Source organism: Schistocerca nitens, chromosome 1, assembly GCF_023898315.1.
Source record: "Schistocerca nitens isolate TAMUIC-IGC-003100 chromosome 1, iqSchNite1.1, whole genome shotgun sequence".
NCBI lineage: Eukaryota > Metazoa > Arthropoda > Insecta > Orthoptera > Acrididae > Schistocerca > Schistocerca nitens.
Window position 1 is genome coordinate 472,200,245 of NC_064614.1, and position 17,463 is coordinate 472,217,707.

General features: G+C 42.8%; 1 protein-coding gene across 1 annotated transcript in view; it reads left to right on the top strand.

Annotated features, from left to right (window-relative positions):
* Positions 1–8,382: 8,382 nt before the first annotated feature.
* The window catches only part of LOC126236059 (pyrimidodiazepine synthase-like), an 88,558-nt gene continuing 79,477 nt past the window's right edge, over positions 8,383–17,463 (top strand). Inside the window, exon 1 of the mRNA XM_049945105.1 lies at positions 8,383–8,531. Within this exon, the coding sequence (XP_049801062.1) occupies positions 8,507–8,531 (25 nt within the window). The 5' untranslated portion in view covers positions 8,383–8,506. The remainder of the gene's footprint in view (positions 8,532–17,463) is intronic.

A 17,463-nucleotide genomic window follows, 5' to 3' on the forward strand; every position in this document is an offset into this window, starting at 1 on the left:
ATCGTACCACGCATAAAGGATGCAGTGCAATATTTGTGTCACTCAGAAGCTCATCACCTCTTCTGATTAGTTCAAAAATGGCTCTGAGCACTATGGGACTTAACATCTATGGTCATCAGTCCCCTAGAACTTAGAACTACTTAAACCTAACTAACCTAAGGACATCACACAACACCCAGCCATCACGAGGCAGAGAAAATCCCTGACCCCGCCGGGAATCGAACCCGGGAACCCGGGCGTGGGAAGCGAGAACGCTACCGCACGACCACGAGTTGCGGGCTTCTGATTAGTGCAGGGTACTTGATTTATTGGAAAAGCCAAAGGCGCTCAATAACCGTAACTGTTGCCTCATTCTCCATCCCATTGTAGCAGAGAAGTAAGGAGTTTCGTAACCGTAACTGGTGCTTCGTTCTCAGCCTCACAGCAGTAGTGGGGTAAGTACCAAAGTTCAGAGTGCCATGCATGCTAAATTTCGCTATATGCCCAAGCAATTCTCAGATACCCAATCCATTAGGATAAAAAGTGCACAATACCCAAGGAAAAACGATACACGTACTCTTGGGAAACTGTGTGTCATATGTGATTCTGGCGAATGAGCGTGTGGCTCGGGCCTCCTGTTGGATAGATCGCTCGCCTGGTGCAGGTCTTTATAGTTGACGCCGTTTCGGCGATTTGCATGCCAGTGATGATGAACACAACACCCAGTCCCCGAGCGGAGAAAATATCCGACTCGGCCGGGAATCGAACCCAGGTCTCCCCATTTATGGAGGTGGACGTGAGGGTTGATGAATGTTCTCTTCGTAATTTGTTTTGACGTAGCAGTAAGCAACTGAAAACGTTGAATTTCGTCGATAGAAGTGCGCTGGAGAAGGAACACGGAATTCTAAAGGAAATTAAAGACATAGAAGACCTTTTAGAGAACCTCAGAGACGGAGCAGAACAGGTGGAAAAATCAAGCACGCTTACTGTACAAGATAAAGTAAAACACACAAGCTAGTTATTTAGCATTCTACGGAAGCGAGAAATGTCTGGAACGACAACTTCACAGCCTGCTGTAAGGAGCAGTGAAGCGACAAACTGAAAGAAAATAATTTCTCGACTGGTGTATTTTTGTTGCGTCGGCTTGTTTTTCATTGCACCCCTTGTGGCATTCCGGGACAGGAATAAACCCGATAACGGCCTCAATGTGACTCGGCAACTTTCGCTGTGGAACTTATAAGCATGAAGTAGCTCCTTCACGTCGTATGAGAAAAAAAGAGAAGGCTAGCATTTGGTTTGAATATGACTGATCCCGTTTCATTTGTATATGGACGGTAGGTTGATCACTGTGAGACTTTTTTTTTCATGAACAGTCATTCATATCACAGAAGGAAACAGTAGGTAAAAGGACACATTCTAAGAATTTGAGTGGTGAGTTTGTTAAAAAAAATTGCTAATGTAGCGCAACACCAACCGAATTTCAGCAACAGTTTTATGCTATGGAACAAAAATGCGTCAGAGTTAGATATTCATGTAGAAATACGTTCACAGAATATTTTTGCGGATCTTCGGAACAAATTTTAGCAACATATTTCTCAATAAAAATAAGCTGGCGTATAATGACTGGTTCTCTTGCTTTCCACGGAATCGACGTAGTTGTATACAGTAAGGCGAAGTTAGGGAGTTGCCACGAAAAACAGAGGCACTCACAAATGATGAGCAACTCATGCGAAGGTTAACAGCTTACCCTCAGGGTACATAAAGAAGACGTCACGTTAGTAAACAGACGAAAAGAATAGATAGTTTCACTAAACGGTCGATTAATCACACAGCAAGCCATAACGGTACTATACCTATGAGTGTCTATCAGGAACAGCTTAATTTGTGTGAGCTCCATAAATTTAGACGTGAGGGGCAGACGTCGGACTATGCCTCACTGGAATAAAAGTAAAAAAGGGTAATTAACCGATCTATTGTTGAGTGTTGTTCTTTGATCCGGTACTATCACCAAATCGGATTAACGCATGGGATGGAGAAGATTCCAGCAGAGCTTCGTCATTCATTAGTGGTTCGATTTGTTACCGAGAGAGTGTCACAGATCAACAAACACCATTGGGGAGTAATACTACTTAAAATACAGCGGACAACCTTGAGATGTAAAACAAAAAACGTATAATTTTCTCGTTTGTTCGTTTAGCGTAACAACCATGACGGTGAGATACGAGCAGTAACGTCCTAAGCATATTGACAGCAATAATCTTTCCCTCTCTCTCTCTCTCTCTCTCTCTCTCTCTCTCTCTCTCTTCCCTTTCCGCACTTGACTCGAATTCGGGAGCACGACGGTTCAAACCCGCGTCCGGCCGTCTTGATTTAGGTTTTCCATGATTTTCTTAAATCACTTCAAGAAACTGCCAGGATGGTTCCTTTGAAAGGGCACGGCCGGTTCCCTTTCCCATCTGTCCCGAATCGTTATAGACGGGACGCTAAACATTAATCTCCTCCCTCCTCCTCTTCCCATTCCCCCTCACCTACGATCTTCAAATGGAGAAAGAAAGGGTGGGACCTTTCTAGCATACTATGTAACTTCCGCCATCAACTATCAACTGTAAAGTGGGTCGACAAAAAATACAAAAAACTCAGAAATTTTGAAAAGCATACAGTTACGCCGAGGTGTGGAAATTCACCCTGAACAATAAAAAATGTGAGGTCCTCCACACGAACACCAAAAAAATTCCGTTAAATTTTGCTTGCACGATCAGTCATACGAATGTAAAGGTTATCCATTATACTAAATATGTAGTCATTACATTTATTAGCAACTGAAACTGGAACCATCACACAGAAAATTTTATGGAGAAGGCAAACGAAAGCCTGCGTTTTGTCGGCTGAGCACTTAGAAGGTGCAACAAATCTACTACGAGACTACCTACACTACTCCTGTCCGCATTCTGCTTACCGCATTGGCGTCCCTAAATAGGACGAGAGGGGGCACTTGCACCGCCCCCTGCCCTGCCCCCCCCCCCCCTCCTCCACGTCCTACAATCTAAAGTGCTTAGTTCTTATTCATTATATTGAGCGAATAACCATCTGTGGCCCTTATAAAATTTCGTTCTTATAGCTTGACCGGTCCCTGAACTGACCAACTTATTTACATAAAGTATGGCAATTTTTAGATACTTGCCCCCCCTCTCCCCATCTCCCCGCCCCCGTAAAAATTTCTGCAGTATTGTTGTGTGAGATCCTCGTCTGATAGGATTGACGAAGGACATCGAAAATGTTCAAGGAAGAGCAATTCGTTTTGTATTATAGCGAAAGTGGGGACAGAATGTGATGGATATAATATAGCCCATACAAAGAAAACCAAAAGAAAAGGCGAAGGGGGGGGGGTGTATTCGTTTAGTCACAAATTTTTGCATAGTGGTAGGGGGGAGTACGATGATCGACATACTAAAAATACCCTCCTATGAGGTCTGATCGTTGCCGTGACGGAGCAATGAGGGGAGGGGGGCTATTTAAAGGTCACTTTTACGTTTTTCTTGAAGAACTCGAAAACTGCGGCTTCTAGTAAAATGTTTCCCAGTAAAACAACATTAAATTTCCAACAAAAAAGGCCCAACTAATTTTTTTTCTCTAGAACTAATAGTTTCCTCGTTGCAAAGGATGCGATTATCGCAGATTACTTAAAATACTGTCTTAATTGTATAGAATTTGTGTTTATTTTTTAAATGAAACCGTTTAAGAACACATCTAAGTGTAGTAGAGACATATTAAGGAATAAATTGCGTTCTGGGGGTATAACTGGGTGAAGGGGCGCGAGGATGGAGGATAGAAGAGCGAAGGAAGGTAGATCGCCGGAATGTGGTCATGCAATTCCTTCCTTCATAGGTCTGCAAACTAACAAGGGAGCAGATGATTCGCCACTACGTACCCCACCACGTCACGAGAAGCAGCTACAGGGTATATCACAAAAGCCAATCCTCTGCTGAGCAGCCTATGAATCACTGGCGACGCAGTGCGCAGACGTGCTATGGGAGATGTTTATTGTCCACAAAATGTGTTAATACTACATGTAATATAGATGTGAGTTACTAACAATACCAACGCAAGAATTGCATATGAACAGAATCTACGTAAATCTTTGCATCCTGCTAGAAGGAAACTGATTCTTAGTCATCCTGTTCGAGGAATGTTGTGTTCTTCAACAAGCACTGTTCGCTTTTTAGGTTACGGACAGACTATATCACCTTAGCATTTCCTTTCTAGTTCTCTTATGTGAGTAGACAAAATTATTTCACTGAACAAGTGTTTGTACGTTAGAGTTATTTTCAGTTAGTTAAATGGGTAGCCGCGCAGGATTAGCCGAGCGGTCTAGGGCGCTGCAGTCATGGACTGTGCGGCTGGTCTCGGCGGAGGTTCGAGTCCTCCCTCGGGCATGGGTGTATGTGTTTGTCCTTAGGATAATTTAGGTTAAGTAGTTTGTAAGCTTAGGGACTGATGACCTTAGCAGTTAAGTCCCATAAGATTTCACACACACAGTTAAATGAGTACATGTTTGCTGTTGTTAAGTGAGCTATTGCTTAAAAACGTTCAACAACTGGAGCTGTCAACTGTTTACCACTCTGAAGAGACTGCCCAAGTGTAACATGCTGCCAATATTTTTGCGGCAGTGGCGACGTCATTGTCTCCGCTATCACTAGGTGGAGTACTATTCGCAGCGTGAGGGATATCAAATGCATTACACCCGCCTCAGCTCTCCCAGCATCTGAAGAGGCTTAAGTTGTTTCCCTGTGCAGCAGGGTCACCCAGAAGTTATGGAACTTCAGATATTTCAAAATAAATGAAGTTCCCCACCCCAAAGCTCTAGTATGCTGTTCATGACACTTCCCTCCCTCTTCACTCCCACCACTGTACAAACGTCTGCGAATTGTCCTTGGTTGACTGGACTATTAAGCGAGTCGGGGTAGCAGTAATCGAAACAAGGGCGTTTTTAGTTGCAGCGAGATCATTTCACGAAAGTTCATTCAGTTCGAATGCGAAATCATAATAGTACACGACAAATCAGAACACGTACGGAAAGATGTAGGTGCTCTTGCTTCTCAAGTGCTACTAAAGAGTGCAACGGTCAAGAAATAGTGTGAATGTGTTTCTATGTATCCTCTGCTAACAAGGGACGTCTCCTGGCTCGGAGAATTGTAGTAGTTAAATATTTGTACACAGAGCCATCTCAAATTTATAACCACGCCTGCGACAACACGTGATAGTGTTGCTCTTGGTTTGCACAAAACAGCAATTGGAAATGTTCAAATGTGTGTGAAATCTTATGGGACTTAACTGCTAAGGTCATCAGTCCCTAAGCTTACACACTACTTAACCTAAATTATCCTAAGTACAAACACACACACCCATGCCCGAGGGAGGACTCGAACCTCCGCCGGAACCAGCCGCACAGTTCACGACTGCAGCGCCTTACACAGCTCGGCTAATCCCACGCGGCAACAGCACTTTGAGTCTTGGAGGGGCGAGGGGGGGGGGGGGGGGGGGGAGTGTTAACAAGTCAGCCTTTCAGGTACTTCAGAAAGTAGGTGACGTGTTTAGTACACGTGCGCCAGCATTGTTATAAACACAGCAAAAAACGAATGGAACAGTTAGCAGTCAATAAAATTTTTCTGGGTTTGTGACCGCATTGTCAATATGTAAAACTGTCGACATTTCGGTCACTTGAAACAGTGACCGAAACGTCAGTAGTTTTACATATTGACAATGGAGTCACAAACCCAGAAAAAATTTTGTTAACTGAGACAATGGCCGCGGAAGCCTACGTTTATATGAAACCATTAACGTTTGCAACGCTTGAAATATTGTGACACCCAAGTTAAGGCGTTGTCTAACGGAAGACGGTATAGGACAGGATAATAACAATTTCGCAATGATTTTGTTGGAGCTTATTATTCAGAACACTAGTATTCATTGGAATGATCAACTGAAGCTTCACTGGATAGGATAGCGGATGAAGGAAACGACTCTATTGACAATAACTCGACTAAAAGTGTTGAATATTCTAGAGCCAATGGCAGTGGCGGAAATGGTATTCCTCAAATAGAAGCTAATAGTTATGCTGATTATGAATCTTCAGTAGAAAATAATTGTAGTGTTAGTATTTTAACAAAATTTTCGGAAGAACGTCTTGAAACGTATTTATGATGATTGTCGTACATCTCAAGCAAAATTACGACGTGAAGCTCGTTAATAGAGAGTCATCCAACTCCAGATGCACATTGAACAACAAAGTAACATTTGATTATGTGAAGAAAAAGGCGTAATGATCATCCAATTCAAAGGAAGAAAGCAATCAAACAACAGGAGATAAAACAACACACTCCTACCAGTTCCACATAGCAATGAATGAAAGAAAATTTATCCATTACTGGCACCTAAGATTTTAGGCAATTTAGAAAGAAACAGAAACTGGGCACACACCGTTTAATGACCTGCAGCTTTGATAGCATGTCTAAAGAAAGAATACAGAATGTGCCGTAGACACATCAGTGCTTTCATCACAGCCAAAGATGCAGAAAGTCCAAAATATTCGCCAGTCTGAGGCCAGTATTGACAAGGAACTAAATCAGAAATCTATAAGTTTTCAGACACAGCCACATTGCATTTGAAACACTGATCAGGGTGGATTTAATTGTCAACTAACTTCTGGTGCGATACTGTCTAAAAAACAGATAAAAATCAACAATTGCCTTGGTCCAGTCTGTACACAATACATGTCATAGTTCAAAGATAGGTGTTGGACTTTCAGTGAATGGACACCTAACAAAGGAACTGTCTTCAGGAAAAAACTTTCGACCTGAAGGTTAAATAGGCGATTGAAGACAATCTTCCACCATACGTACATTTGGAGGCTAGAAAAAGCCGAAAAATGTCAAAAAGCCATTTAAAATTCTTTTTCGTGAAAGTCGTTAATGACAATGTCGCAAATAACCAGGGGTATAAAATACTTTGTTATGCATGGAGAGCTCACAAGGATACAACAATAGTAAATGATGCATTTGCTGGTAAAGACATAGAATTCATGATCATTCCACCTAAAACAACAAAATGTATATAGCCTTTGGATGTATATTTCTTCTGGCAATATAAAATACATGTGCATGAGGAATAAGAGACTATATGGATTCTGCGCAGTGACTTCGACATTAAATTAGGAAATAGAATTTTCACATTGAAAATGAGTTGTATTTTTCATAACCATCGTACAAGCCTATGCTTCAACATTCCTGACAAGCAGCTGGGCACAACGCTGCCACATAAATGGTTCAAATGGCTCCAAGCACTATCAGTCCCCTAGAACGTAGAACTACTTAAACATAACTAACCTAAGGACATCACACACATCCATGCCCGAGGCAGGATTCGAACCTGCGACCGTAGCATCAGCGCGGTTCCAGACTGAAGCGTCTAGAACCGCTCGGCCACAGCGGCCGGCCACACTCCCAGAATTCAAGAATGTGATTCAAGTGGCATTTGATTTTACAGCTCAAGAATGTGATCTGGAGGATTGTCCAGATATTGCTCCAATGTACGTTTTTAAAGTTCGATAGTGGGGAAACTAAGGGCAACACAATCGAATGCTTCCACCATCTTAATCATCGCGATATATCGTTGCCTTCCGCCCCTCCTTCCCAGCTCAGATCCTGAGTAGGCTCTTACACTGACACCCATTATCTACACTTAATAGATACACTAAAAAAACTCTCAATACCGCGTAGGAAGGGCGAGTCTGCGTGGAAGAAGGAAACCCTATCCTATTAGGCGAGTGAATCTACCTCTCCGAGTATTCCAACTAACAATGCTATAAGCTTTTATTTTTCTTAATTGCCGCAGCAGAGTACCTCAGATATGTCTGACAATGTTCACATCATCAAATGCCTAATAAAAACATTGCTGCCCTGCAAAAATAAAAAATAAAAATATTTTTCGTATTCGTAACGTACATGAAAAGCTACATGAGGAATGCAAATGCCAAGGAACAGATATGTGTTCACCGACGAGAGACAATCACTGCTGTGAGGCTGCATGAGTATCTACTACCGCACGTACACGCAAAACAGTGTGATTCTGTGTTCGGAGGCTGCGACTACAAAGAGAGCAAGGTGAAAAAGGAAAAAAAGACCAGTTTCCTCTCCATGGTGTAGTCTCTCGCTGCAGGCGTATTGCACGTCTCTGGCAGGTCGTCGTACTGTTGAGCCGCTAGAAAGTGTGACGTGAAGCAACACTGGCAGCAGCACGAAGTCGCTGAATGCGAACGGAAATCGGTACCGGCGGAACACGGCGGATTTTCTCGTGGCAGGCCTCCGCCGGCCCGCGTGCCGTGCGTCGGCAGTTTGCCGCTAGCGGCGCTCCGGTCGGCCCAAGGTCGATAACAACGGAAGGCGGCGGCGTGGCGCGGAGCTAGTAGCAGCTGCAAGCGGACCCCACTGCAGATCGTCCGACGCACCTGGCCGACGCGGACGCACCGAGCATGAGCACCAAGCACCTCAAGAAGGGTGAGTACGCTGGCCGCGGAAGTCTTCCATCTGGTTACTTGGCTTCTAATGGCAATTACAGCGCAAAAGCCGGCCTAAGTGGCCGTGCGGTTAAAGGCGCTGCAGTCTGGAACCGCGAGCCCGCTACGGTCGCAGGTTCGAATCCTGCCTCGGGCGGCATGGATGTTTGTGATGTCTTTAGGTTTAACTAGTTCTAAGTTCTAGGGGACTAATGACCTCAGCAGATGAGTCCCATAGTGCTCAGAGCCATTTGACCCATTTGAACAGCGCAAAAATGAAGACACTAATGTTTTTTCCTCGCGCTTGTCAGTGTTTCTAAGGTGACGTGAATTCACAGTACACTTTCGGCAGAAATAAGTTGTGCGATTTCTTACAGTAATACCATAGATTCATTTATGTAGTTATTAGGGTGGAGCTGGTTTCTGGCAGGAACGTAACTGCTTATTTTCTAATTTATTTTCGTTGTCTGTGTTCGTTTTCCTAGATATAGAGAACGAAATGTTGCAAACTGGCATAGTCATCATGCAACATGTTGATTTAGCTCGACTTACTCAGGTAATCCGAACTTTACGTATTTTTCAGTTCGTAAAAGTTGCGGATAGTTTCTTTGACACCTTTTAAGTACCGCGCGTACTACGCGCAAGGTCGAAGCATCAACGCCGACAGTAGTGTGTCGTGGACAGCTCCTGAAGTAATGAAGTAAGCGTTCTGACAGTAAGGTGGCCATCGGCTGTAGGTTGTGCAGCTGTTGTCTGGAAGCTGAGTATTTCCCGCAGCGGCAGGTAAGACTGCGCGGAGCTGCCGGTTTCGTGGACTTGGAGGAAATCTGACAGAGGCGGAAACTTGGTTTTTTCCCACTGGATTGCTGTAATTTATTAACGAATAAGACAGTAAGTGCATAGCTAAAATTCGATGATAGCTTTAGACTGTCTGGTGTGAAAATAGTTATTTAGCTATTCAAATTTGGAATTTTGCGACTGACCAGTCTTGCATTAGAAAGTTCTCCTTCCTTAGCTAGCCTTGCGCTTTTCACAGGAGCAAAGCAAACATTCAAGACTTTTATTCCCTGTAGTACATAAGAGATGTGCTGGCTTATTTCTCTAACTATATGAAGTCTTTCAGTTTTTAACGTCACTCGAGATTTTTCTTATTTTATTTGAAATTTCACTTAATCTTCAGTGCTGTTCCTACTGTCTGACTGAATCTCATTTCAGAGCGTACACAACAGATTAGTAAACTATCAAAATTTTACCACGACGTGGTGATCAAATAAAGTATACTCATTGAAGTTTGCTGTATATGTTTCGACATTACTCTTAGAACGGATGTTACAAATCGATACGTTTAATAAAAACCATCGGAAACAAATATATGTATTTTGACTAGCCTTGCTGATTACTGGATGTTACAAAAGAAACAAATATGACGAAGAAACTAATACTATAGTATTATTTATGTAGCATACCAGCCGGCCGGGGTGGCCGAGCGGTTCTAGGCGCTACAATCTGGAACCGCGTGACCGCTACCGCTGCATGTTCGAATCCTGCCTCGGGCGTGTGTGTGTGTGTGTGTGTGTGTGTGTGTGTGTGTGTGTGTGTGGTCCTTAGGTTGGTTAGGTTTAAGTAGTTCTAAGTTTTAGGGGACTGATGACCTCAGAAGTTGTCCCATAATGCTCAGAGCCATTTGTAGCATGCCAGCGAAAATGCAGTTCGTAAGTTTCATTTCCACATGAAATATACGTAATGTGCTATAGTCGGACTCGAGCCAGATCTCTGCAATTTGCAGGCCCGAAGTCTTCTTATTTATGCACGCTAATATACGTATGATGGATGGACGAACATAGAAACTGGTAACTGGAGTTTTCCTGCCACCATGAGGCTCTCCCAATGGTTATAAAGTTTGATTTTGATCGAAACATTTACAGCAGAAAGATTGGGAGAATCGCCCGACCGTACGCAGTGTTTGAAAAATATCAACATGACGCCTTAGTGTGAGCAATTATGCTAGGATAAGAGCGAATTTTGTTCAGAAGAGGGATCGAAGTTTTCTAGCGGAACGTTAGGTGTGAAATAACTTGATACAATAGTCTGCTGTTAAACTACTGTTGTCAGGTCAGTGGAGAGACAGTACACGGCAGTTCGTTCACTTATCACTTTTGACAAATCTGTTCGTTATTTAACTTTTCAAAATTTATAGTAACAATCATTACTACGTGACAAACGAGTAAATGAGTGGATCTTACTGAAGCTCGTGATTCATTCGTCGAGGAATTTTTTGTGATCCCTCTGTCCCTGTCCTTGGGCGGCATTTAGATCGGCGAAGCGGTTGCGACGTCCTCTGTGGCTGTCGCGTTAGCGGTTGCGGAGGTCGGGCATTAATTGACGACTCGCACCGAGCTGTCAGCCACAGGGCAGCTGGGCAGCCCTGCCCACCGTGCAGGGCCGCGGCCATCTCCGTCTGTACTCCGCAAGACATATGCAAGGTGCGGTGCGATTTCGAACTCGGCCGATCACAACTCCAGAAGACAAGCAGCAACGCTGTCGGTGCGCTGAGGTATGCAGCGACACACAAGCAGTGCAGTCGCTTGTAAGAACTACGCGACGTAAGATGTCTGGTAACTCTACTGCGATTATTCCGTTGTTACGGGAAGAGGAAGCTGTGTTATTGTTATATACAAGTAAAAGACGAAAGCTGGGAGTACCTGTATCAAGATGTCATTAAATGTATGTTCCACATCCCCTGCTAAACTGAACGATCAGTTTGAAGTAAACTTGGTATACAAATCATGAGTAGTGTCGTCTAATACTACGTAAACTAGTAACGCTCTTGTCTTTGTGCTACTTTTGCACTTGCATTTCTGAAGATAGGAAATAATTCCGAAAAGCGTCATGCATACTTGATCAATAGTCATTCTTCACCAGATGCACGGTACCGAGCGAGGTGGCGCAATGGTTAGACACTGGACTCGCATTCGGGAGGACGACGGTTCAAATCCGCGTCCGGCCATCCTGATTTAGGTTTTCCGTGATTTTCATAAATCACTCCAGGCAAATGCCGGGATGGTTCCTCTGAAAGGGCACGGTCGACTTCCTTCCCTAATTCGATGAGACCGATGACCTCGTTGTCTGGTCTCGTCCCCCAAACAACCCAACCAGCTGCACGACGATTCATGCGACCTAGCCAGCCTAACTACGGATCTACGCATTTTTACTTAATTGGTCGCTGGGCCCCGTACTTGACTGTCACACCTTTGTCACTTTGTCCAAAAGAAGCGCTGTGGCATTAAGAACAAGCTAACTGCAAGAGGGGTGGGGATGGAGGTGAAAAAGTAGTGTAGCCAACAACGCGCAAATACTAAACTTTATTCATCCAAAATTTGAGAATGAGAGCAGTCACTTCCAACAGACTTTATTGATAGTTTCGTAAAGGTTTGAAATTTTCTTCCTGTGACACTCCTCAGAAAATGATAAAAGGAGAGTTTACCACTCAGTAAATTTCGCTGTTCATGCACTAAAACTGCCGTGTCAGACTTGACGTTTTAATTTATTAGTTCTCTACTCCTAACTATTGACGACACATTGCGGCCAACATCCACATGTTACTGAATCTACCTGCAAACTCTAATCATTATACGACAGGCCGGCCGGAGTGGCCGAGCGGTTCTAGGCGCTACAGTCTGGAGCCGCGCGACCGCTACGGTCGCAGGTTCGAATCCTGCCTCGGGCATGGATGTGTGCGATGTCCTTAGGTTAGTTAGGTTTAAGTAGTTCTAAGTTCTAGGCGACTGATGACCACAGTAGTTAAGTCCCTTAGTGCTCAGAGCCATTATACGACACAGTTCAGGAGATAAGACTTAAACATTGAGCTATGAAGAGAGATGTAGTAACTGGAATAAAAAATAAATAAATAAAATAGGAAAAAGGAAAAAAATTGTGTAAAGAAATTTTGTTAAAGTGACATGTCTTATTCATGATCTGTGGAACAAGGAGATTATTATTGTGTGTGTGTGTGTGTGTGTGTGTGTGTGTGTGTGTGTGTGTGTGTGTGCGTGTGTGCACGCGCGCGCTGCGAAGGCCGCTACACATACAGGCAAAATATACGTACGAATGTGTGTGAAATACGTTAAATATATGCGAAATGTCATGAGCGCGCACGGGTGAAGCTGCGGGTAAAAAAATTTGACTATCGTGGTTTGTACGGAATAACTGGAGTGAGATGGATCGCTGTGCAGCCGCGACAGAATTATAAGGGAGCTATCATGTTTAGACATACTTATGACCACCGTGTGAATGATGTCGATGGATGTCTTGGTGTACAAATGCGGACTTCAGAGAGTCCACAGGATTGGTGTACCACTCGCGGCCATGGGACATAGCGTAAAAAGGATGGTCGTAGAAATACCCTATCGATAGCGTCTCGAGACGGCTGTCACGCCTTGTCAATGACAACCGCCTTTCAATCTGACAGGAACTGCTGCAGTGAGTTATTGCAGTTCCACCTAAACAGCTTTCCGAGCGAACATTGCGAAGGGTATTGCATTTCTGCAGACATCTGGAGTGGGGTACCTATCGAAAGACCATTGCTCACGGTGGCTCATAAAGCTGAATGTCATTAGGGTTTTTCAAACAGCTAATCTGGGCAGTAGCTGACTGGATGCGTGTAACATGGTCCGATTAATCGCAGTTTTGCCTGTTTTCGAATGCTGCAATTGGTACCGCACGGACGAGCCGACGAAGCGGTCAACCTACTGTGTAGAGCGTGTAGGGCAGGCCAGGGGTGGTTCCAGCGTTCTTTTTTTTTATACCATTGTCGACAAGGGCAGTCACTGTTGCGCCTTGAGTGAAATCGCTTTCAAACTAGGAATCCTCACTATCAGTGTGTGAAAGTGCATCTACATCAGTTTGAGTGAACGCTGCGAGGGAAACAGTATGGAACGGACGTTTGAAGTCCAGTACTTAGCATTAGGCTATTACTGGCAGAAGCAGATAAAGCTGCACGTCTTCAATGGGTCACGTAGAGTAGTTAGATAGACGATTGGACGCGTATAGTGGTTTTTTTTTACTATAGCTTGGCCCGACTCGTTCTAATTACCGTGTACATGGTTCAGGACGCTTATTTAAGCATTGAAAATTGTGGATTCAGAAAAATCCTTTCAGACAAGATCGAAACTGTAATTTCTTTATTAATAACTAGTTTCAGCTAAATTATCCATCTTCAGATCTATAATAAATAGAATATTGGGTATAAGAAAATAATAATGTATAAACTGTTAGTATAAAATAATTTTATCGCACATACAATTGTTCAATGTGAATCACTAATTGGGGTGGGGGCGGGGAACACTGTCAAAATTTTAAGCCGTATTGCTTATTATACAATCTGATAAAAAAAAGCAATGCAAAATTACTTCAGACATATTTGAATCACGCTGGTATCTATATTCATTCTAATGATAATATTAAAATCGTCGTCTGTTCAAACACGCTTATCTCCAAAATCACTAGACTAATTTTCATGGGTTTTCATTTGTAATTTGAGCATAGCTTGAGAAAATGTATAGGCTTCATTTCATAAAAATGAGATTATGTAAAAAGATATTTAGATTTAAAGTTTTATCTAAAACCATATATTCAGCTTAGTGTTTCGGATGTTTGATCAAGGCGTAATACACCAAAGAACCAATAGATGGCGTTTTTAGTCTTTGAGGGACAGAAGTGTTTTCGGAGGTTCAGGTCACTGAAAAAGTTAAGCGCTGCAGTCTTATCCTTAAAAACTTAACGACATTGCTTTGTTTCTTCAGATAGGTTTTCAAATATATTCTTTGCTAGAAAAACTGAATTTTTTAAAGTTTGCATTGATTTCGGTAGCTACTCTTAAATTTTGATTTCGGTTCAAAATGGTTCAAATGGCTCTGAGCACTATGGGACTTAACAGCTATGGTCATCAGTCCCCTAGAACTTAGAACTACTTAAACCTAACTAACCTAAGGACATCACACAACACCCAGCCATCACGAGGCAGAGAAAATCCCTGACCCCGCCGGGAATCGAACCCGGGAACCCGGGCGTGGGAAGCGAGAACGCTACCGCACGACCACGAGATGCGGGCTTTTGATTTCGATTTGCTTACAATGAAAATGAAAATGGCGCGAAAACAGCAGTCTTTCTGAATAGAGGCGAGAGACTGAGGACTGTGTGGTTTCAAGTCCAATGAAAATTATAAGCTGAGAACTGCTGTGGCTCGAGAACAGCAGGCTTTAACTCGTTCTTTGGAAACTCCTTCCGAAAGCGAGGCGCAACTGAAGTCTAATGGAGAGCATCACGCACTAAATCGTTCCTCAGAACCTTGACTCGAAGTGTCTTCAGGTGACTTACTTTCAAGATATCACAGAAGCGGAAATTTTGACGGGAAGTGGGGTAGACGAGCCAGGTTTTGTACGCCAGATTCTGCTTATTTCTGACAATTTACCATTTCGCTTTAAACGTGTGAAATTCCCGGTGAGCTTATGTTATGGCATGGCCATAAGGACTAAGGCCACATACCTTGTGTTGCAGGCGTGAACCCTAGCGTCAGTTGCCTTTCGCACGGTCGGCTTTATTGTGGCTCCCTCCCATGTTAGTGATGCAAACAAGCTCTTCGTTCATGTCCCAAATCGTACTTCTTCAAACGTTGTACACAAAGAACCTGTACAAGTAAAGAAAAATGAACTCGTACGTAGTTTCGGGTGCAGCTATAAATAAATACGTGGGCAACGCTGGGGTTATCAGCTAGTGCATGAATACAGAACTGGAAAGTATACGTTGAGATTACAGTCCTTACCAAAGTTCACGAGACCGTAGCCGCCACGTATAACAATCATTCTCCAAATGGGAGTAGCGAGAAGACAATTGACACTATTGTTCTAAAGGTGTACCACCACAACAATGTATAATGTTAGCTGTACGAGACTTTCGAATTCACCGTGTAAGTCAATTACCAAGTAAGTTCCACATATAAACTTAAACATAGATAGCTCATGACACACGGCATCATCAAATGAAATGCCCATATCGTAGCAGGCAGAAGATCAACCGATGGCGTCTTCAGGGCATTCAGTAAACACAAATCACTTACATCCAGTTTGACCATGTCAAATAACAATATTTAAACATTCTCGGTGACGAAGTGTTGACCTTTCTTCCACATATTGTGTAGTAGGCTGTGGACACTACTCTCTTCAAAATTGTTTTCATAGAGCTGCACGGAGACCTTCATGATCTGGTGAACATCAAGCACTTGGAGTGGAGAGGTAAATCACCTGACTTCAATCTGTTAGCGTCTGAACTATCTGCAAAAACGAGTGAAGTGTAGCACTCAGCACCCCCAAAATTTGATAGCAGTCACAAATAACGATGTTTTAATTGGTTCGTCTTGATGAGAAAAAGCATTTCAATTGTTGCATGGACATTATCAGCATTAACAAACTACTTATACAACAGGCTACACAGATGAAGAAAATGGTCGATATTGTGCGACAGACCAATTGTTTATTTTTCTCAATAACAACTATTTTATTCCCAATCACGCGTCAGTTTGGCAAGCCCGAGGTGAGTGAACAGTATCTGGCATGTGCCTATCATTCCGCCTGAAGGAACGCTCGTCATTATTTTAATACAGCTCAGATCAAGAGAAGGAATAAAATCCTTTGGTAAATTTCCATTCCAGTCGCTCAGTGTTAAAAATACGATGGGTTACGGGGATTCCACCAAAATTCCAACAGAATTGCCAATCTGTTTTTGTGTGAGTTGTTAACCTTTTCTCATTCGAAGAAGCATCACCATTTATGAGTAAAGGCCACATTTCTCTTGGTGACTGGTTTAATTGTACTTCCTTTGTCACAATGTAATTTGCCCAACTCATCTCACAGCAGCTATTGAGACAGAATTCCGAAACGGAGGGCCTCATTAAACAAGTAATTGGCAATCACAGAGTTCAATAGCTTACGAAAAACCTCATAGTATCGGTTTGCAGTAACATAAAAGAAATTTCATGTTTATTTTCATACTAGGAAGCTCTTGTTTCGCTAGCTGTCGATAACTCTTAAAAAATTAGTCACTGGAGTGAAATAAATAAAAAAAGTATAGGTAGTGATATATCGCCATAGACAAGAAAGTTCCGTGTGTTTAATAATTGGCAAAACACTCTCCTTGTGTGCTATCATTCGCCAAACTTTCGTCTCGATGTCTCGAGCGGTTTAGGAGATAAGAGAGATGTTTCGAGTATTTCATTCTCCCGGGCGTGAGATTGGAAGTGAGTGCGCTACATGGGATCCATTTTCTCGAGATCGGAGGCAGATAGAGATCTCCTCCAAAGTCTAAACAAAAATTCAGCATTTTATCTAAATTTCATACGCAGCAACATATGGTGTAATATGCACCAAACGCAAAATCATAAGGACCCCTAATTTTCGTTGCAAACTTTTTGAGTTTTGCGTAGTGCCTTACTAAAATGTGTACACCACAATAAGTACGGTCATTAGCGAGGTGATCAGCATTTCGTCACGAAGCTGACATATAACGCTACAAGTAAGGCAAAAATCATATATTTTCAGAGAATAGTTTCTCCATGAGATCTGAGAATATATATGTTGAGTGATTTAAAGTGGAGCGACGACGTGAAACAAATCATAGCTGAGGTGGATACCAGAGATTCCGTGGTATAATCCGTAGTAAGTTATAATGCTATCCCTTAATTAGGTGTCAATCTATTACGGACGTTTAGAATATTTATTCTTACGTTGTCGAATTATTTCAGTTTACACAACCTTTAAATTATTTGTTAGAGAAAGTGCATTATATTTGTAGATAAATATTTCTTACCTTCGAAAGTTGGTCTCTCAGAGCTGCTTCCTTTGTTCATGTATAACTTACTGCAAAGAGTTCGTCCAGGATTC